Source organism: Entelurus aequoreus, linkage group LG25 (assembly GCF_033978785.1).
Source record: "Entelurus aequoreus isolate RoL-2023_Sb linkage group LG25, RoL_Eaeq_v1.1, whole genome shotgun sequence".
Lineage (NCBI taxonomy): Eukaryota > Metazoa > Chordata > Actinopteri > Syngnathiformes > Syngnathidae > Entelurus > Entelurus aequoreus.
In genome coordinates, this window is record NC_084755.1 from 29,947,820 (window position 1) to 29,970,639 (window position 22,820).

At 35.5% G+C, this 22,820-nt stretch overlaps 1 protein-coding gene and 1 long non-coding RNA gene across 2 annotated transcripts in view; one reads left to right on the forward strand and one right to left on the reverse strand.

The window, feature by feature from the left end:
- Positions 1–11,567: 11,567 nt before the first annotated feature.
- LOC133642644 (uncharacterized) lies at positions 11,568–15,412 on the reverse strand. Its single transcript, XM_062036977.1, has 7 exons — positions 15,332–15,412; positions 12,918–12,945; positions 12,721–12,833; positions 12,608–12,647; positions 12,435–12,536; positions 11,824–12,357; positions 11,568–11,748 (listed from the first exon to the last, which is right to left on the reverse strand). Exons 1-6 carry the CDS (start codon positions 15,352–15,354, stop codon positions 11,824–11,826), a joined length of 840 nt encoding a protein of 279 aa, XP_061892961.1. The 5' UTR covers positions 15,355–15,412; the 3' UTR covers positions 11,568–11,748.
- LOC133642645 (uncharacterized) overlaps positions 14,629–22,820 on the forward strand; it is a 28,130-nt gene continuing 19,938 nt past the window's right edge. The window contains exons 1-2 of the long non-coding RNA XR_009824561.1: positions 14,629–14,700; positions 16,226–16,304. This is a non-coding gene — a long non-coding RNA (uncharacterized LOC133642645). The remainder of the gene's footprint in view (positions 14,701–16,225; positions 16,305–22,820) is intronic.

Genomic DNA, 22,820 nt, shown 5'->3' on the forward strand with positions numbered 1-22,820 from the left:
ATATCTGCTTACTTTCTCTTTTAACATGTTTTATCTACACTTTTGTTAAAATGTAATAATCACTTATTCTTCTGTTATTTGGATGCTTTACATTAGTTTTGGATGATACCACAAATTTGGGTATAGATCCGATACCAAGTAGTTACAGGATCATACAATGGTCATAATATAGGGATGTATTTCCTGAGTTTATAAACATAATATAAATTTTAAAAAAACAAAAAAACATTTTGTGATGCTAAAAAATATCGATGTAATCATAGTAGTATCGACTAGATACGCTCCTGTACTTGGTATCATTACAGTGGATGTCAGGTGTAGATCCACCCATGGCGTTTGTTTACATTGTGACGGGGGTGAGCTATTGTATCCTCCTACGATGTGTAGGGAAGCATGTTTAGCTATTCCTCGTCCTGCAGGGATGATACTTGTAAGAAACTTACTTTATTTGTCGCCATGGAGATGAGGATTAGTGATTTAGAAGTAGCTAAAACACTGCCTGACAGGAAGTTCACGACGTTTGGACACCAAAACCAAATATGCCTTACAGTTATCATAGTTATGCATTCCAAAACTTTTGGAATGCATAACTAGCTGGCCATTTCTTAAAGCACCTCTTCCTGAGTACTTTTTAGAGGCGGTATAGTACCGAATATGATTCATTAGTATACCGGTACTAGTACTGCTATACCGTACAACCTTAGTGTCCATAATATGAATTTAAAATAATTATAACCCCTCATTATTCCCTTGAATATGAATATATCACATTTTCTTATACTTGAAGACTAGATATCAGAGCTGGACGATATGGGAAAAATGTATATTAATTTTAAATGTATTTTATATTACTTCAGTTGATATGTCACACGATATTAATTACATTTTGTCTTGACTAAATGTAACATTGCTAATAAGTGAGATGTGTAGACATCGGATGGTCATTTTTGACTGAAATATTTATCTTTTATAGAGGTTGAACATGATAGATGTATGAGGAACATTATACAAACATTTCAAATCAATAAAACAACAGGTTTCATGTATAGTATCTTACTGTATATTATTTAGAAACACTGCCAATATTAGCTTATGAATGTTATTTTTACGTCTGTTAAGGTCATTAATATTATTATAGTAATTAAACAGAAAACACATTTCTGATGTTTTTTAAAAATACAGTGTATACAAATAATGCTAAATGTGTGATGGTAAGGTTATATGTGTTCATGTAAATATATTCCTTAACTAAAAATAAGTCAACAGTTTTGTGTTTATTACCACAAATGTACTTTGAATTAAAAAAATATATATATTAGTTTAAAATAATTAAAATCTATTGAGACGCTTTTATGTATTTTTGCTATTGTGAGAAACATGTGTTCTTTGGCAAATTTAAGGTTAATTGCAATATTCTACCAGTTTGTTTTAATTAAATAATTTATTCCAAGAACTATAGTAAGAGCAATTAATGTTTGAAATCCTGTTAAGGCGTTATAATTGTTTAATTGGCTTAAACTGAGCTTAAATGAGCTTTAACTGGCAACAATTGAGCTTTAGGAAATGAGCTAGCTTCCCTGCCGACACCGCCATTATTGAAAGGGCGACATGTCTGCGCATGCGCATACATAACTTCCTCCCATGCACATTCTGTTTGAAAATTGTAATAAAACTGTCACAAAAATAACAACGCAAAAGTAATCAAAGTGTTTGGATGAAAGAAAAATAATTTCCGAGTAATGGAGCATTTCTGTTATTATGAAACGCAAGCTACGGCAATTCCCAAGATGCATTGCGTGTTGGTCACGTGGGCTGTCACTAGTACGAAAACTAGAATTAAAAAGGGCAGTTTCAAATTTGAATAATGAAAAATGTGGCTGAATAAAAGTTGACATTTTTAAAGTGTAATTTTCGACTACTCAAGGTTTGTTTTTATTCAGTCATTGGTGGAGCATAATATTGTTTTTAATATTGTTTTTAACATGGTTGTGCAGCACTTTGGAAACATTCTTGTTGTGTAAATGTGCTATATAAATAAAGTGGATTGGATTGGATTGATTATTAGTAGAGACTTTCGCGAACCAGTTATTAAAAAAAGTCAAATAGTTTGGGGAATCTGCCTGGAGTAGGGAATTAAGCGTCAGATTTTTATGGGCGCATGCGCAAACGGCTGGGGCAGATACGGCCGCTTCCAATCCACTCCACAATGTTTCAGAACATGTTTTTATAAAAAGTCTAAAACTTTTGTTATTAGTACAAAAACGTCTGTCTATAGCAGAGGACACAAATGCAGGAGCTTAAAAAAAAAGCTACAAAGCAAAAAAAAAAAAAACATCCATCCAGCTATCCATTTTCATCTTATAAGTAGACGGTAAAAATTAGGACCACAGTCCAGATTGTGTAGTGTGGGGGTGGGGGGGTTAATATATGTTAGCTAACTAGACAATCAGATGGACAGTGGCTATACAGTATTATACAAGTCTAAATTTAGTCTAGCTTTCCAACCCAATCTTTATGTAGGATATATACGCATGTATATATAACCTAATCATATTGTTTCTTGAATTTAAAAATAGCTGACCGTTTTTTTCCCTCTTCTCCGGGATTATATTCCCAGTTTTGATCTCGGACGTCTGGTCACTTATAGCATATAAGAATATTCTATTACTGTTACTGCAAACTATGAATAATAAAACAAGCCAAAACATGTGTCCTTTATCATAGCTACACGTATGACAAAAAAACGCGTGAAAATCAGTGGTATTCAGTGAGGTAAAATGAATTAAATGCGCTGACAGTTCATTGCTCCTGCCAAATGAATTGCACTGAGTGGAGCGGATCACCACTCCAAGATGGCGGCCTCGCGTCTCGTCAGCGACAGTAGGCAGTAGCGCTCGATGCTGCGTACCCATAAGATGTCTGGAAGGAAGCCCCAGATACAGCCGCTTCCAAGCCACGCCAAAATGTTTCAGAATTGTTTTTAATAAAAAGCCTAAAACTGTGTTATTAGTACAAAAACGCCTGTCTATAACAGAGGACACAAATGCAGGAGCTTAAAAAAGAAGCTACAAAGCAAAAAACAAACAATATATTTGAAATGAGCTTTAGCGACATGTCTGCGCATGCGCAAACATAACAACTTCCTGCCATACACATTCAGTTTTATGATTTCAGTAAAACTGTCATAAAATAACAACGCAAATGTAATCAAAGTGTTTAGAGGAAAGAAAAATAATTTTCGATTAATGGAGCATTTCTGTTATTATGAAACGAAACCTACGGCAATTCCCAAGATGCATTGCGTGTTGGTCACGTGGGCTAGCCCTCATTAAAAACTAGACTTGGATGGATAGAATTAAAAAAAGGGAAGTTTCCAAATTTGAATAATGAAAAATGTGGCAGAATAAAAGTTGTTGACATTTTTAAAGTGTCGTTTTTGACTATTCAAGGTTATTAGTAGAGACTTTCGCCAACCAATTGTTAAAAAAAAGTAAAATAGTTTGGTGGAATCTGCCTGGAGTTAGGAATTTAAGTGTCAGATTTTTGGGGGGCAAAATGCTGGGGCAGATACAGCCACCTCCAAACCACTCCACAATGTTTCAGGAAAACAATTTATAAAAAGCTAGAAGAAGCTACAAAGCAAATAGAACAAACAATATATTTGATATTTGGGACTTTAAGGCAAAGACAAAAGACAAAGTACAGTCAAGAACATCCTTTTTATTTAAACAAAGTGTTGCTCTTTTCAAACTGTTTTTTTTTTAATTCTTATTATGGAAAAGAAACTTTAACACATGCATTTCACCAGGGGCTCTTGGAAGTGTGAGGATGGGATGCTGCTTTTGAAGGGATGAGGCGCACAAGCACTCTTGGTGGTTTGGCTGTGGAGACCCCCCCCCCCCCCTCCCCTCTTCCCCAGACCTGACCTGTGCAAACTGTCCCTCCCTCAATATGGCTTCTCCGCTGTGGTGCTTCTTAATACTGCTGCTGATGGTTCGATTCCGTGGTGCTTTTGGACTTTTACGCTTGCCAAAAAGTCTGCACTTAAGCACACACTGCTGCTAATTAGTTTTAGAGACGTCTTTTTTAATATTTTTGTGCTTAAAATGAGCCTTTAAGCCTCGACACCAGGGAATCGGTCTGCTCATAAGGTGCTTTTATTTATCTGTTTATTTATTTATTTTTTTAAAGTGGGTCATGGTTAGCCACTCGAAAAAGGTGCTTAATTGAGTGCGGCGGTTTAGGCGCTGCAACGAGGGGGGAAAAATGTACAAATAAAAGAAAGAAATCATCAAAAAGCAAGTCCAAATGTGATTATAAAAAAAAGAATAAATAGACACAAACAAGGATTACAAACTAACCTGCCTGTACTAGCAGTTCTACAGCACTGGCGCTCCCTCATTTTAACCCTTTGAGTGCTTGCGGCCCCCCCATTCCTCCCCCCTCAACGCAGCCCAGAGCCCGCTGGTGTAACTTGTTCACTTACATTAGCGGTTGAATAGAGAAGCTGAAGAAGATGGGTAATGGTAATACAATGTGAAGCGTACAGACAAGAATAACATGTGTGCTAACTGCATTCTGCTCAGACGAGAGAGAAAAAAGAAGAAAAAAAAATTTAAAAAGCTGTTTTTTTCCCCCACCCATTTTTTAAAACCCCACCATTCAGAGAGAAGGGATAAAAAGAGGGGGGAGGGAGGGAGGGCAGCTACAGACTTCTAGCCGACGCTAGCCGCCGACCGCACGAATGATCAGGTGAAGTCCTTCGTCCTTCGGTCGATCGCTGGAACGCAGGTGAGCACGGGTGTTGATGAGCAGATGAGGGCTGGCTGGCGTAGGTGGAGCGCTAATGTTTTTATCATAGCTCTGTGAGGTCCCGTTGCTAAGTTAGCTTCAATGGCGTCGTTAGCAACAGCATTGTTAAGCTTCGCCAGACTGGGAATTATTAACCGTGTAGTTACAGGTCCATGGTTTAATAGTATTGTTGATCTTCTGTCTATCCTTCCAGTCAGGGATTTATTTATTTTGTTTCTAGCTGCATTTGAGCCCGATGCTATCACGTTAGCTCAGTAGCTAAAGAGCTTCGCCGATGAATTGTCGTGGAGATAAAAGTCACTGTGAATGTCCATTTCGCGTTCTCGACTCTCATTTTCAAGAGGATATAGTATCCGAGGTGGTTTAAAATACAAATCCGTGATCCACAATAGAAAAAGGAGAAAGTGTGGAATCCAATGAACCACTTGTACCTAAGTTACGGTCAGAGCGAAAAAAGATACGTCCTGCACTGCACTGTAGTCCTTCACTCTCACTTTCCTCATCCACGAATCTTTCACGCTCGCTCGAATTAGTGGGGTAATCGTCGCTTTCTCGGTCCGAATCTCTCTCGCTGCATTGTAAACAATGGGAAAATGTGAGAAGTCCTTCCAACGGGGACGTCACGCTACTTCCGGTATAGGCAAGGCTTTTTTTTTATCAGCGACCAAAAGTTGCGACCTTTATCGTCGTCGTTCTCTACAAAATCCTTTCAGCAAAAATATGGCAATATCGCGAAATGATCAAGTATGACACATAGAATGGATCTGCTATCCCCGTTTAAATAAAAACATGTCATTTGCATGTTCTCCCCGTGACTGCGTGGGTTCCCTCCGGGTACTCCGGCTTCCTCCCACTACCAAAAGACATGCACCTGGGGATAGGTTGATTGGCAACACTAAATTGGCCCTAGTGTGTGAATGTGAGTGTGAATGTTGTCTGTCTATCTGTGTTGGCCCTGCGATGAGGTGGCGACTTGTCCAGGGTGTACCCCGCCTTCCGCCCGATTGTAGCTGAGATAGGCTCCAGCGGCCCCCGCGACCCCGAAGGGAATAAGCGGTTGAAAATGGATGGATGGATGTCATTTCAGTAGGCCTTTAATGTTTCCATTGTCATTTATACACCAAATAAAATATATTTGTCTTTATCGCAGAAGGCTACAATATGTATCACAATACAGATTTTAGCTCATATCTCCCATTCCTAGTAGGTAGGCAAATACCCAACAACAAACGTGAAACCAACTTCACCGTGGTCACTCTTCAAAGTAAATGATGTACATTACTACATTACATTAATACAATACTGTAGTTGTTTGTAGAACAGTACATTCTACTGTATTGTTTTTCATACTATGTATTGTCTTAAGTTTTGTCTTTCTTTTTTGTTGTGGTTTTTGGGGACCTGCACCGATTAAACGGATTTCAAATAATTTCAATGGACGACGTTGATTTGAGATACAAATGTTTTGAGTTACGAGCTCGGATGTAAGTTGAGGTAAAGCTGTCTAAATAATGATGACCTCAAAACCCTCTCTTCACATTAGGCTTAAGGAAGTTGTTTTGTTTGGACATTACTGGGTTAAAATAGGAACAAACACATCAAAAACACTAATGTAAATAATTCAATGTGATTATCTTGTGTGATGACTGCATTATGATGATAGTATATATCTGTATCATGAATCAATTTAAGTGGACCCCGACTTAAACAAGTTTAAAAACTTATTCGGGTGTTACCATTTAGTGGTCAATTGTACAGAATATGTACTGTACTGTGCAATCTACTAATAAAAGTCTCAATCAATCAATCAATCAAAAAGTCATCAACAATTGCATCATCAGAGAAATGGACATTGAAACAGTGTAGGTCTGACTTGGATATGTACAGCGAGCAGAGTGAGTTAAGAAAGCATAAGAACAAGTATCTACATTTGATTATATACATTTGATTATTTACAATCCGGGGAGGTAGGATGTGGAAGGGAGGGTGTTAGTTTAGGGTTGAAGTTGCCTGGACGTGTTCTTTTAGTGCTGTTTTGAAGGAGGATAGAGATGCCCTTTCTTTTACACCTGTTGGGAGTGCATTCCATATTGATGTATTGATGTATGTATTGATATTGATATACAAAGAGAATATGATATATGTCTGGTGATATATGAATAATTTGATAAATATTAAGAAAGTTACTTACGGTTCTATAAAACTAGTGAAAATGCACTAATTTATGGCCAACTTCTTCAATACAAAGTCAATGGCGGACATGTCGCTGTGGGGCTTCCTTCAGTAATGTCGGTGTCGGCAGGTAAGCTAGCTCTTTCCCTAAAGCTCATTTCAAATATATTGTTTGTTTTTTGCTTTGTAGCTTCTTTTTTAAGCTCCTGCATTTGTGTCCTCTGTTATAGACAGGCGTTTTTGTACTAATAACACAGTTTTAGGCTTTTTATTAAAAACAATTCTGAAACATTTTGGCGTGGCTTGGAAGCGGCTGTATCTGGGGCTTCCTTCCAGACATCTTATAAGGGTACGCAGCATCGAGCGCTACTGCCTACTGTCGCTGACGAGACGCGGGGCCGCCATCTTGGAGTGGTGATCCGCTCCACTCAGTGCAATTCATTTGGCAGGAGCAATGAACTGTCAGCGCATTAAATTCATTTTACCTCACTGAATACCACTGATTTTCACGCGGTTTTTTGTCATACGTGTAGCTATGATAAAGGACACATGTTTTTGCTTGTTTTATTATTCATAGTTTGCAGTAACAGTAATAGAATATTCTTATATGCTATAAGTGACCAGACTTCCGAGATCAAAACTGGGAATATAATCCCGGAGAAGAGGGAAAAATACGGTCAGCTATTTTTAAATTCAAGAAAAAATATGATTAGGTTATATATACATGCGTATATATCCTACATAAAGATTGGGTTGGAAAGCTAGACTAAATTTAGACTTGTATAATACTGTATAGCCACTGTCCATCTGATTGTCTAGTTAGCTAACATATATTACCCCCCACCCCCACACTACACAATCTGGACTGTGGTCCTAACTTTTACCCCTGTTGGCTTTTACAATCTTTATCTTCATCATTTATTTCAACTTTATGTTATTCAAGTATGACATTTTTAAATGTAATTAATTTAATTGACAAGCAATTCTATTATGGTCATACTCTTGTTTGCTAGCGGCTACGATTTCAGTACTATTGAAGATCTTTGCTCCTTCTCAACACTGTGGTAATATTCTTTTCACAAAATTGATTGATTGATTGATTGAAACTTTTATTAGTAAATTGCACAGTTCAGTACATATTCCGTACAATTGACCACTAAATGGTAACACCCGAATAAGTTTTTCAACTTGTTTAAGTCGGGGTCCACGTAATCAATTCATGGTAAAATACAACCAATAATACGTTAATGTTAAATCTTACTTGTGAAAAGTAATCCCCCGATTCCTATTTTCAACAGTCCGCTCATTTGAGCAGGAAAACGCTGAACACCAGCCCGGCATCTTTGTTTTCTACCTGTCAACTGTCAGTTTAGGCTGCTCGCCGGCTCCTCATCACCACTTCAAGATGGCGGCCGAATTTCTCGCGTCACAGCAGCCAATGCTGCGTCTACTTATAAGATGAAAATGGATAGCTGGACGGATGTTTTTTTTTTTTTTTTTGCTTTTTAGCTTTTTTTTTAAGCTCCTGCATTTGTGTCCTCTGCTATAGACGGACGTTTTTGTACTAATAACAAAAGTTTTAGACTTTCTATAAAAAAATGTTCTGAAACATTGTGGAGTGGTTTGGAAGCGGCCGTATCTGCCCCAGCCGTTTGCGCATGCGCCCAAAAAAATCTGACGCTTAATTCCCTACTCCAGGCAGATTCCCCAAACTATTTGACTTTTTTTAATAACTGGTTCGCGAAAGTCTCTACAATAATCAATCCAATCCAATCCACTTTATTTATATAGCACATTTACACAACAAGAATGTTTCCAAAGTGCTGCACAGCCATGTTAAAAACAATATTAAAAACAATATTATGCTCCACCAATGACTGAATAAAAACAAACCTTGAGTAGTCGAAAATTACACTTTAAAAATGTCAACTTTTATTCAGCCGCATTTTTCATTATTCAAATTTGAAACTGCCCTTTTTAATTCTAGTTTTCGTACTAGTGACAGCCCACGTGACCAACACGCAATGCATCTTGGGAATTGCCGTAGCTTGCGTTTCATAATAACAGAAATGCTCCATTATTGGAAAATTATTTTTCTTTCATCCAAACACTTTGATTACTTTTGTGTTGTTATTTTTGTGACAGTTTTATTAAAATTTTCAAACAGAATGTGCATGGGAGGAAGTTGTTATGTATGCGCATGCGCAGACATTTCGCCTTTTCAATAATGGCGGTGTCGGCAGGTAAGCTAGCTCATTTCCTAAAGCTCAATTGTTGCCAGTTAAAGCTCATTTAAGCTCAGTTTAAGCCAATTAAACAATTATAACGCCTTAACAGGATTTCAAACATTAATTGCTCTTACTATAGTTCTTGGAATAAATTATTTAATTAAAACAAACAGGTAGAATATTGCAGTTAGCCTTAAATTTGCCAAAGAACACATGTTTCTCACAATAGCAAAAATACCTAAAAGCGTCTCAATAGATTGTAATTATTTTAAACTAATATATATTTTTTTTAATTCAAAGTACATTTGTGGTAATAAACACAAAACTGTTGACTTATTTTTAGTTAAGGAATATATTTACATGAACACATATAACCTTACCATCACACATTTAGCATTATTTGTATACACTGTATTTTTAAAAAACATCAGAAATATGTTTTCTGTTTAATTACTATAATAATATTAATGACCTTAACAGACGTAAAAATAACATTCATAAGCTAATATTGGCAGTGTTTCTAAATAATATACAGTAAGATACTATACATGAAACCTGTTGTTTTATTGATTTGAAATGTTTGTATAATGTTCCTCATACATCTATCATGTTCAACCTCTATAAAAGATAAATATTTCAGTCAAAAATGACCATCAGATGTCTACACATCTCACTTATTAGCAATGTTACATTTAGTCAAGACAAAATGTAATTAATATCGTGTGACATATCAACTGAAGTAATATAAAATAAATTTAAAATTAATATACATTTTTCCCATATCGTCCTGCTCTGATATCTAGTCTTCAAGTATAAGAAAATGTGATATATTCATATTCAAGGGAATAATGAGGGGTTATAATTATTTTAAATTCATATTATGGACACTAAGGTTGTACGGTATACCAGTACTAGTACCGGTATACTAATGAATCATATTCGGTACTATACCGCCTCTAAAAAGTACTCAGGAAGAGGTGCTTTAAGAAATGGCCAGCTAGTTATGCATTCCAAAAGTTTTGGAATGCATAACTATGATAACTGTAAGGCATATTTGGTTTTGGTGTCCAAACGTCGTGAACTTCCTGTCAGGCAGTGTTTTAGCTACTTCTAAATCACTAATCCTCATCTCCATGGCGACAAATAAAGTAAGTTTCTTACAAGTATCATCCCTGCAGGACGAGGAATAGCTAAACATGCTTCACTACACATCGTAGGAGGATACAATAGCTCACCCCCGTCACAATGTAAACAAACGCCACGGGTGGATCTACACCTGACATCCACTGTAATGATACCAAGTACAGGAGCGTATCTAGTCGATACTACTATGATTACATCGATATTTTTTAGCATCACAAAACGTTTTTTTGTTTTTTTAAAATTTATATTATGTTTATAAACTCAGGAAATACATCCCTATATTATGACCATTGTATGATCCTGTAACTACTTGGTATCGGATCTATACCCAAATTTGTGGTATCATCCAAAACTAATGTAAAGCATCCAAATAACAGAAGAATAAGTGATTATTACATTTTAACAAAAGTGTAGATAAAACATGTTAAAAGAGAAAGTAAGCAGATATTAACCGTAAATGAACAAGTAGATTAATAATTCATTTTCTACCACTTGTCCTTCATAATTTTGACAAAATAATACAATCATAAATGACACAATATGTTACTGTGTACGTCAGCAGCTAAATTAGGAGCCTTTGTTTGTTTACTTACTACTTAAAGAATAGTTGTCGCATGTGTTCACTATTTGATTTAAGGACAAAATTGCAATTAGAAACATATGTTTAATGTACCCTCAGATTTAAAAAAAAAATACAGACAATGGAATTTTTTGTAGTACCCTATATTTAGAAAAGTATCGAATTACATGTTGGTACCGGTACCAAAATATTGGTATCGAGACAACCCTGTGTGTGTGTGTGTGTGTGTGTGGTAATTTCGGCTTTAAGGTGGCATGGGGGGCCTTTCCAGAGTCTTGAATTTGGTGCTACGCCCCTGAATGTATTACAGCAGGAAAACTAAACTACTGGACAAAAGCAGATGGATTATTATATTGTACGGTTTAAATGTTGTGATAGTTTGCCATATCTATTTATACAGTAGTCACACTCCTTCATTTCTTCTCTCAGGATTAATTATCTAAGACGGTTTTATTTTTGGTGTGTCTAGTTGTTGTTTTTTTTCCTCTCCAGCACTACGGGACAGACTTTTCTAAAGAGGTTAAGCATTGCAGTCTTTCCGGACGCCAGTCAGCCAGCAGTTTTGACTTCTTCATGGCCTGAATGATTACAAGACCAACATGAATGTGACTGAGCAAACCTTTTTTGTTGTTTTAAATAATTTATTCACCACCAAATGCAAAAATATATACATTATATAAAGAGAGTTTTTGGGAAGGAATGTCTAAAACAGTCAATAGAATTAAGATTATTTTGATGATGTCATATCCTGTGATGTAAGAATGGAAGGATGAGATGGATGGAGGGATGCTTCATGAGCACAAACTGCATCATCTACATAAAAGACAATATGTCATTGATATGCTGCAACAAAAGGAACTTGACATTAGAAGAAGGGACACTACTCACCTAGAAGTTCATGAAGGTTGCGATGTAGTTCATGTCCTCCACAGCCCTTAGGATGCGCTCTCGTGAAGTGAAAGTGCTTCGGTCAAAGTCCAGCAGGGGAAAGCTTTCAGAGTGCCGGACAAAACTTCTAAAAAGGCTTTCCACCGTTCGCCAGGCCACCGACGAGCAGATGTGGAGGAGACGGTCTTCATCAATATGCTGGCTTAGGCAGGAGCAAGAAGTCAGAGCGTCTTCCAGCATTCTGCCGACGCCCAAGCTGGCCGTCTCAGCCCTTCTCCTCAAAGACTCCGCACTGGAGTCCCGAACAGCGGGTGTCAGGAAAACCCTGACGGCATGATCCACCACCTCTCTCACCAGGTGGAAGCTTCGGCGTCGGAGCTCTGTGAGCAGCGTCACTTCCTGGATCCAGCTGATGTTGGAGCTGCTCAACATCCTCTGCAGCTCGTCAAGCAGATACCGGAGGAAGCTCTCCACTTCTTGCTCCGTTTTGGGACACACTACTGCCAGGAACATTTGGAGACCGTCCAGTGTGACCTTTTTAAAGGAGAGACAAAGAAGTGAGTGAATTGTTCCAGAACATACAGCAAGGGCAGAAAAAAACCTGTCCTTACCCTCCTCCCGAGCAGCTGTGAAAGCCTTATCTCTTTATCAAGTTCCTCACACACTTCTTTCTCCAGTTGGGTCAGAGAGAGGAACGCTGCTCTGATCCAGCCCTGCACACATCAACCAATCACTATTTAGCAATCTTTAGTTTCATGTACTCTTACACGTATTCTATAATCACCAATTCAAGATGGATGTTCCTCATCCCCATCATCTGGAACCTTTAAAACAAATATACACATATGTATTCTCTCCTTTTCAGACATGTTTATACCAGGACTACCTCCTACTCACTTTGTGTGGAAGTTTGTCTTAGCCAGGCGCCATTGCTTCATGTGATGCACCGAGATATGCCTGGGAACTTCATTCTTCTTCTTCATGAGCACAAACTGCCTCATAAGCATCTTCTGCACACACAAAGACGATACGGGTTAGTTCTGTACTGCATAGAGAAGAGATGTGTTGGAATAAGCAGTGAGCACACTATTTACCTCACGAATGTCATCCTTGAAAGGAACCCTATAGGAAAGAAAACGAGAAGAGACTTTAGATGTTGCTGACAAAGCTTCTCCCTGAGATGAAAATGATTGCAGGACCGATACCACGCCACAATGTACAGGACCAATTATTTCTACTTGAAAATGTTCAATATTGAAATATGTTGTGACTAAATAATTAGAATAAAACACTTGTTTTAATCAACAAATGTATTTGTGTACAATTAACAATATATAAATACACAACTAGAGATGTCCGATAAATGCTTTAAAATGTAATATCGGAAATTATCGGTATCATTTTTTTTTATCTGTATCGGGTTTTTGGTTTTTTTTTTTAATTAAATCAACATAAAAAACACAAGATACACTTAAAATTAGTGCACCAACCCAAAAAACCTCCCTCCCCCACAAAAGGTTTGTTTCTTTCTGTTATTAATATTGTGGTTCCTACATTACATATCAATATATATCAATACAGTCTGCAAGGGATACAGTCCGTAAGCACACATGATTGTGCGTGCTGCTGGTCCACTAATAGTACTAACCTTTAACAGTTAATTTGACTCATTTTCATTAATTACTAGTTTCTATGTAACTGTTTTTATATTGTTTTGCTTTCTTATTTATTCAAGAAAATGTTTTAAATTTATATATCTTATTTTATTTTTTTTATTTTATTTTAAAAAGGACTATAAATTAGGCATAATAATGTGTTAATTCCACGACTGTATATATCGGTATTGGTTGATATCGGTAATTAAGAGTTGGACAATATCGGATATCGGCAAAAAAGCCATTATCGGACATCCCTATACACAACAATACAGTACAATTTGATTATAGCCTTTTTATTACATACCCTTACAATGCAAAATAACACCAATACCAGTGCAATATATTATATCGCTATTAGGGATGTCCGATAATGGCTTTTTGCCGATATTCCGCTATTGTCCAACTCTTTAATTACCGATACCGATATCAACCAATATATACAGTCGTGGAATTAACACATTATGCCTAATTTGGACAACCAGGTATGGGGAAGATAAGGTACTTTTAAAAATTGTAATAAAATAAAATAAGATAAATATATTAAAAACATTTTCTTGAATAAAAAAGAAAGTAAAACAATATAAAAACAGTTACATAGAAATTAGTAATTAATGAAAATGAGTAAAATTAACTGTTAAAGGTTAGTACTATTAGTGGACCAGCAGCACGCACAATCATGTGTGCTTACGGACTGTATCCCTTGCAGACTGTATTGATATATATTGATATATAATGTAGAAACCAGAATATTAATAACAGAAAGAAACAACCCTTTTGTGTAAACGGGGGAGGGCGGTTTTTGGGTTTGGTGCACTAATTGTAAGTGTAACTTGTGTTTTTTATGTTGATTTAATAAAATACATTAAAAAAAAAACAAAAAACGGTACTGATAATAAAAAACCGATACCGATGATTTCCGACATTACATTTTAACGCAGTTATTGTCCGATAATATCGGCAGGCAGACATTATCGGACATCTCTAATCGCTATTATGCAAATACAACACAAAACTGCACATATATATGTAATGTATGTGTAAAAATAGACATTAAAAAGTACTAAAAAAAATATCGATCCTTTTACGCTAGTTTCAATCCGATACTGATCGTACTCCGGCTGATATTGACACTGTAGACACTTGGATCGATCTAGCCATCACCACCACAACAACAACGCACACAAGATGGAGCTCTCCCCCCGCCTGTCAACGACAACAGGTTATGTAGTTATTTTACCACTGAATTAATGTTAATGCTTTATATCATAACGCTTGCTCAATTACAACAAAAATCCGTGTCTTAACCTCCGTTAAGTTCGAATACCGACTCGAGTTAAAGCAGCTATCACGCTAGCATGATGCGTTAGCTTCAAATGCTAGTTTTAAGGTTTGTAAACTTAGCGACAACAATAACATTGTTGCACAAAATTCGACGGTGTCGAATAATATGTTTGTTATGGTCACCATGTAGAAAAAACTTATCTTAAAGATAAATTTGGAAGGTTCCAATCGTACTTTGTATTTTTACATTAGTACACACCTGATTCTTAAGGCATCAATCAAGTAAGTTGTACCTGTTTTTTTATTTTTATTGATTGAAACATTTATTAGCAGATAGCACAGTACAGTACATATTCCGTACAATTGACCCCTAAATGGTAACACCCCAATAAGTTTTTCAACTTGTTTAAGTCGGGGTCCACGTTAATCAATTCAATTCCTGTTTAAAGTTTCAAAGTTTAACTTCATCAAGTGAAGTAGAAATAGCGTGTAAATTAAGTTTTCTTTCCACTTAAAACACTTACAATTGGGCATGGTTGAATCAAGAGTAACGTTAAAACTTGTCTTACCTGATGCATGCAAAAGTGGTCATAGTTGAAGAAGTGACGATGTTGAATTAAAGCTTCTGCTCGATTTGGATCCCAACTGAGTTCTGACTGGATTGCTCTTGAAATGCGGACTTTTATTTGATTTTGACATGTCCGTTACAAAGACCTCTTTCAAGTCAGAGACACCCTCTTTGATGAAGTACTTCTCCAACTGGGGAGGCTCTACTTTTTTTCAACAACTAATTGGAGATCAAAGGTTTACTACACAATTTATAAATGTGTTTTGTTTCATGTAGGTGTGTGCATCAAAAATATTATTAGATATGTCTTGTAAATATGATATATGTCTTGTGATATATGAATCTTTTGAATTTAGTTTCATATACTCTATCAATTTCCACTTGATTTAATTTAAATTTTGCTTCACAATTTGTCTTTGCACCACTAAACACCATACATTTAGTTTTATTATAATTTATTGATAACTTATTAATATCAAACCATTTTTTTAGCTGAATCAACTCAACTTCTATTGTCCTCAACACTTCAAGTCTTCTCCTGAACAATATACATTTGTATCATCTGCAAACATAATACATTTCAATTTATTAGATACTGAACAAATATCATTTAAATAAAGTATAAATAACTTAGGTCCCAATACCGAGCCTTGTGGAACCCTGCAAGTTCATCCCAAGGGGTTAATGTTTTTTACCAGTTCCTGTCATAACCAGCCATTAGTAAGGTGTCTTCACTCTGAGCCCATACACTTCCATTTAGTTTTACCTTAACAATTATGGAGAATTTTGTTGTTGCTACTTATATGAACTTATTTTACAATAAATTATACTAACTCAACACAAACAATGACATTATTTACCCATAACAGTCACTTCATCTCCCTTTTTGCTGCAGCCCAAGAGTGTGGTAGTAATCTGCCTGCTGTACACAGGAAGGAAACATGGTTGGCTGCCGGAGGAAGCTTCCTGAAAAGGTGAGTACCAAATGGACGTGGCCTTTGCTTCATCCGTCTACCGTCAGGGTCAGGGTTGGCAACCCAAAATGTTGAAATAGCCATATTGGACCAAAAATACAACAAAAAAAACTGTCTGGAGCCGCAAAAAATTAAAAGCCTTATGTAAGTGTTATAATGAAGGCAACACATGATGTAAGTGTCTAAATTAGATATAATAGCCTACTATCAAAATGGCTATTTGTCACAGGCTGATGCAAATCTTGAAATATAATATTTATTCTACAAATGTTCACAACTTTGTAAAACATTAGTAAAACAGGCTTCTCAGAGGGTGAGATAACTCCTGGAAATTACTGGCTTACAAATGGCCAAAGATATAATAGATGTCGGTGTCCAAGTTAAAGGAAACAGCAGGCTGTCTTCTTTTTTTGGATTCATTACAATCTTTGCAAGCTGGGTAACGTTTGCTGTGGTCTGGAACAACACGGCACACAAACAACTATCAGAAATGCAGCCAATATTACATACAGATAATGTGTCATGAGACATGCAAATATAAATTAAATACAAAGAGGACATAAGTAAACAAAATTAAATAAGCGCAAATATACCTACAAACGAGGCATAATGATGCAATATGTACATACAGCTGGCCTAAATAGCATGTTAGCATCGATTAGCTTGCAGTCATGCACTGACCAATAATGCCTGATTAGCCCTCTAACAAGTCAATAACATCAACAAAGCTCATGTTTGTGCGTTCAAGCACAGCAAAAAATGTTTGGTGGACAAAATGAGACAAAAAAGGAGTAGTATAAACCACGTATTTCTATGGCAGCATCGGAGAAAGTTGTACATGTAAACAAACCACGATGATTTCAAGGACGGCCGAAATTAGTAGGACAAAACGTCACTCACCAAATACTCTCCTCAGTGAAGCATGTTTAATATAAACATGGGATTTCTAACAACTAGGAAGGTTTGTGTCATGGTTGTCCTCCTACAGAATCCATATTAAAACAAAAAATATATTTTTTCCTCCATTCTTTTTGATTTTCATACATTTTTGCGTGTTGCCGATCCCCGGTCTGGGTGATGTTCTTGGGAGGGATATGCTGTGTTGACATTAAAGCTGCAGCTATTGCTTTATTTTAGTAATCGAGTAATCTGTCAATGGTGGCAGGTTTTCTTGAACAACCCTGGGTTTATTCATGTCTCCTCCCTCCTGATGAATGTGAAGCAAGTGTTTTTGGTGTGTTTGTTCCTATTTTAACCCAGTAATGTCCAAACAAAACAACTTCCTTAAGCCTAATGTGAAGAGAGGGTTTTGAGGTCATCATTAGTTAGACAGCGGTACCTCAACTTACATCCGAGGTCGTAACTCAAAACATTTGTATCTCAAATCAACGTCGTCCATTGAAATTATTTGAAACCCATTTAATCGGTGCAAGTCCCCAAAAAACACTACAAAAAAGAAAGACAAAACTTAAGACAATACATAGTATGAAAAACAATACAGTAGAATGTACTGTACTACAAACAACTACAGTAATTTATTAATGTAATGTAATAATGTACTGTACATCATTTACTTTGAAGAGTGACCACGGTGAAGTTGGTTTCACGTTGGTTGTTGGGTACTTGCCTACCTACTAGGAATGGGAGATATGAGCTAAAATCTATATTGCGATACATATTGTAGCCTTCTGCGATAAAGACAAATATATTTTATTTGTTGTATAAATGACAATGGAAACATTAAAAAACAAGTTACAAAGGCTCCTAATTTGGCTTTTGTCATATAAGGTAACATATCGCATGATTTCCGGTTATATCATTTTCCAAAACTATTATTAATCTTCTTGCTAATTTACTGGTAAAGAGAAACTGTATTGTTTTGGTAATTTTGCCTATCATTCAAAATCCTTATGAGAGACAAGAACACTTGTCTTTCTCTTTTTTAAGATCCAAACTTAAAAAAAGACACATTCCAGAGGCAGCTAACATTGCAGCTAATGAGTCATGTTGCCTTCAAAGCATACTAAAATAACTTTAAAAAACCTCTTTTAATGTATATAAATGCTGTAAGTATGTATATGATGTAGTAACATATACACTGTATTGTGTACAGTATTTGCCGTGTTTAGGTCATTATATGGTTTACCAGAACTTCTTACCTGGGCGCATTGATTTCAGTTCTCATTGCAACATACTTCCTTCTTCCGTCAACAAGCGTGTGTGTTTGTTACCAATACTAATCATGGCAGGCTGACTAACACTAACCCTAACTCTCTATAAACCACTCTGCCACAGACAATAAACATGAGTGGTGATCATCATAAATAATTGATAATGAAGTATTAACCTTTCCATAAACCAATTTATATATTATCGATTAGATAATGTATAACATGTGAAAAAAGGAAACTTAGTATCACCTGGTGGAAGTAACATGGAAAGCGCACTGCTAAATTGTAAGCATGTTAATAACCAATCAAATAATCCAGAAGGTTGCATGATAAATGCATTTTTGCGTCATATTAATGCATTACTTGGTTACAGTCATTGTTTCTAACAAATGTATCTACACCTTTGTTACAGTTATTATTTGCCTGTGTCCTTTTATTCTAACAGATGTAATTTGTTGGATAAAATCCCCTACAGTAGTTCATTGTCTCGGATGCATAGATTATATCAAAGCAGAACTACATGCCGAGTCTAGTGTTTATTAAAAATAGTAGTAAAATTAAATTAAAATAAAAATCCCAAATGACTTAAACACCCTTTTCAAATCTACAGGGTATCCTTTAAATCTGGACATACGATATGAACATATAAATTGCGTATTATGCAAAAGGGAAGTAGGGCTGTCAAAGTTAACATGTTAACTCATGCAATTAATCCCCAAAAATGATCGCATATACAAATATAGAAATAAATGACGTACATTCAAGTGAAACATAAAAAAATGTGCTTGTATGTCATTCTGACAATAGAATGGCATTTGTGTCCGAATATTGTTTTTTTTAATATGTAAATTAAAAAATATGCAGGCACGTAATTTACTGTTAGTAATCAAAATTCCAAAGTGGGATGAATCTGATTGATTTTTTTTTTAATAATGATTTGACAGCACTGAAGTTAAATGTAATAGATGATAAATTAGTAAAATATGATGTAAACAGAAATAATAATTATGCAAGCAAGTAATTTATTTCTATTAATCAAAATTCTAAAGTGGCATTACTCTGATTAAAAAAAAAGAAAAAAAAAAAAGGTTTGACAGCACTAAAAAGATTTAATGTAATGAATAATATATGAATAAAAGATAATGTAAAACAAAAGTGTGTGCATGTGTGTGTATATATAAAATGTATAATAACATTTAAGTAATACTAACCCCGTTTCCATATGAGTTGGGAAATTGTGTTAGATGTAAATATAAACGGAATACAATGATTTGCAAATCCTTTTCAACCCATATTCAATTGAATGCACTACAAAGACAAGATATTTGATGTTCAAACTCATAAACTTTATTTTTTTTTTGCAAATAATAATTAACTTAGAATTTCATGGCTGCAACACGTGCCAAAGTAGTTGGGAAAGGGCATGTTCACCACTGTGTTACATCACCTTTTCTTTTAACAACACTCAATAAACGATTGGGAACTGAGGAAACTAATTGTTGAAGCTTTGAAAGTGGAATTCTTTCCCATTCTTGTTTTATGTAGCGCTTCAGTCGTTCAACAGTTCGGGCTCTCCGCTGTCGTATTTTACGCTTCATAATGCGCCACACATTTTCGATGGGAGACAGGTCTGGACTGCAGGCGGGCCAGGAAAGTACCCGCACTCTTTTTTTACGAAGCCACGCTGTTGTAACACGTGCTGAATGTGGCTTGGCATTGTCTTGCTGAAATAAGCAGGGGCGTCCATGAAAAAGACGGCGCTTAGATGGCAGCATATGTTGTTCCAAAACCTGTATGTACCTTTCAGCATTAATCGTGCCTTCACAGATGTGTAAGTTACCCATGCCTTGGGCACTAATGCACCCCCATACCATCACAGATGCTGGCTTTTGAACTTTGCGTCGATAACAGTCTGGATGTTTCGCTTCCCCTTTGGTCCGGATGACACGATGTCGAATATTTCCAAAAACTATTTGAAATGTGGACTCGTCAGACCACAGAACACTTTTCCACTTTGTATCAGTCCATCTTAGATGAACTCAGGCCCAGCGAAACCGACGGCGTTTCTGGGTGTTGTTGAAAAACGGTTTTCGCCTTGAATAGGAGAGTTTTAACTTGCACTTACAGATGTAGCGACCAACTGTAGTTACTGACAGTGGGTTTCTGAAGTGTTCCTGAGCCCATGTGGTGATATCCTTTACACACTGATGTCGCTTGTTGATGCAGTACAGCCTGAGGGATCGAAGGTCACGGGCTTAGCTGCTTACGTGCAGTGATTTCTCCAGATTCTCTGAACCCTTTGATGATATTACGGAGCGTAGATGGTGAAATCCCTAAATTCCTTGCAATAGCTGGTTGAGAAAGGTTTTTCTTAAACTGTTCAACAATTTGCTCACGCATTTATTGACAAAGTGGTGACCCTCGCCCCATCCTTGTTTGTGAATGACTGAGCATTTCATGGAATCTACTTTTATACCCAATCATGGCACCCACCTGTTCCCAATTTGCCTGTTCACCTGTGGGATGTTCCAAATAAGTGTTTGATGAGCATTCCTCAACTTTATCAGTATTTATTGCCACCTTTCCCAACTTATTTTGTACATGTTGCTGGCATCAAATTCTAAGTTAATGATTATTTGCACAAAAAAAAAGTTTATCAGTTTGAACATCAAATATGTTGTCTTTGTAGCATATTCAACTGAATATGGGTTGAAAATGATTGGCAAATCATTGTATTCTGTTTATATTTACATCTAACACAATTTCCCAACTCATATGGAAACAGGGTTTGTACATACATATATACATACATACATACATACTGTATATACATACATACATATATATATATATATACATATATACAAAAATACATGTATACATACACATATATATACATATATACGTATACATACATATGTACATATACATACATATATACATACACATATATATATATATATATATATATATATATATATATATATATATATATATATATATATATATATATATATATATATATATATATATATATATATATATATATATATATATACATACATACATACATACATACAGTATATACATACATACACTACCATTCAAAAGTTTGGGGTCACATTGAAATGTCCTTATTTTTGAAGGAAAAGCACTGTACTTTTCAATGAAGATAACTTTAAACTAGTCTTAACTTTAAAGAAATACACTCTATACATTGCTAATGTGGTAAATGACTATTCTAGCTGCAAATATTTGGTTTTTGGTGCAATATGTACATTAAAGATTAAGATTAAAGTACCAATGATTGTCACACACACACTAGATGTGGTGAAATTTGTCCTCTGCATTTGTCCCATCCCCTTGGGGAGCAGTGGGCAGCAGCGGCGCCGCGCCCGGGAATCATTTTGGTGATTTAACCCCCAACTCCAACCCTTTGTTGCTGAGTGCCAAACATAGGTGTATAGAGGCCAATTTCCAGCAACTATCCCTCCAGTGTTCTAATGGTATAATGTGTTCGCTCATTGGCTCAGAAGGCTAATTGATGATTAGAAAACCCTTGTGCAATCATGTTCACACATCTGAAAACAGTTTAGCTCGTTACAGAAGCTACAAAACTGACCATCCTTTGAGCAGATTGAGTTTCTGGAGCATCACATTTGTGGGGTCAATTAAACGCTCAAAATGGCCAGAAAAAGAGAACTTTCATCTGAAACTCGACAGTCTATTCTTGTTCTTAGAAATGAAAGCTATTCCACAAAATTGTTGGGGTGACCCCAAACTTTTGTACGGTAGTGTACATATACATACATACATATATATATATATACATATATACAAAAATACATATATACATACACATATATATACATATATACGTATACATACATATGTACATATACTTACATATACATACATATATACATACATTTATACATATACATACATACAGTATATACATACATATACATACATATATACATATATATACATATATATGCATATACATATATACATGCATATATATACATAAAGTATACATATATATATACATATGTATATACATATATATGCATATATACATATACATATATATACATATGCACACATATATATATATATATATACATAAATATATATACAGTATATATAATTATACATTAATATATATACATATTTAGACATATACATATAAACATATACATATACAGTATATACATGTATATATACATACATACATATATATACACACATATATATATACACACATATATATATATACACATATATATATACATACATACATATATATATATATATATATATATATATATATATATATATA

What these genes read in the sequence shown, in the direction of transcription:
- LOC133642644 (XM_062036977.1), bottom strand. Translation starts at nt 15,354, where the DNA reads ATGACCACTTTTGCATGCATCAG. An exon ending in AAGACAAACTTCCACACAAA is followed by an intron (nt 12,648 to 12,720) that starts GTGAGTAGGAGG and finishes TTTGTTTTAAAG; the next exon opens with GTTCCAGATGATGGGGATGA. An exon ending in GGAACATCCATCTTGAATTG is followed by an intron (nt 12,537 to 12,607) that starts GTGATTATAGAA and finishes TGATGTGTGCAG; the next exon opens with GGCTGGATCAGAGCAGCGTT.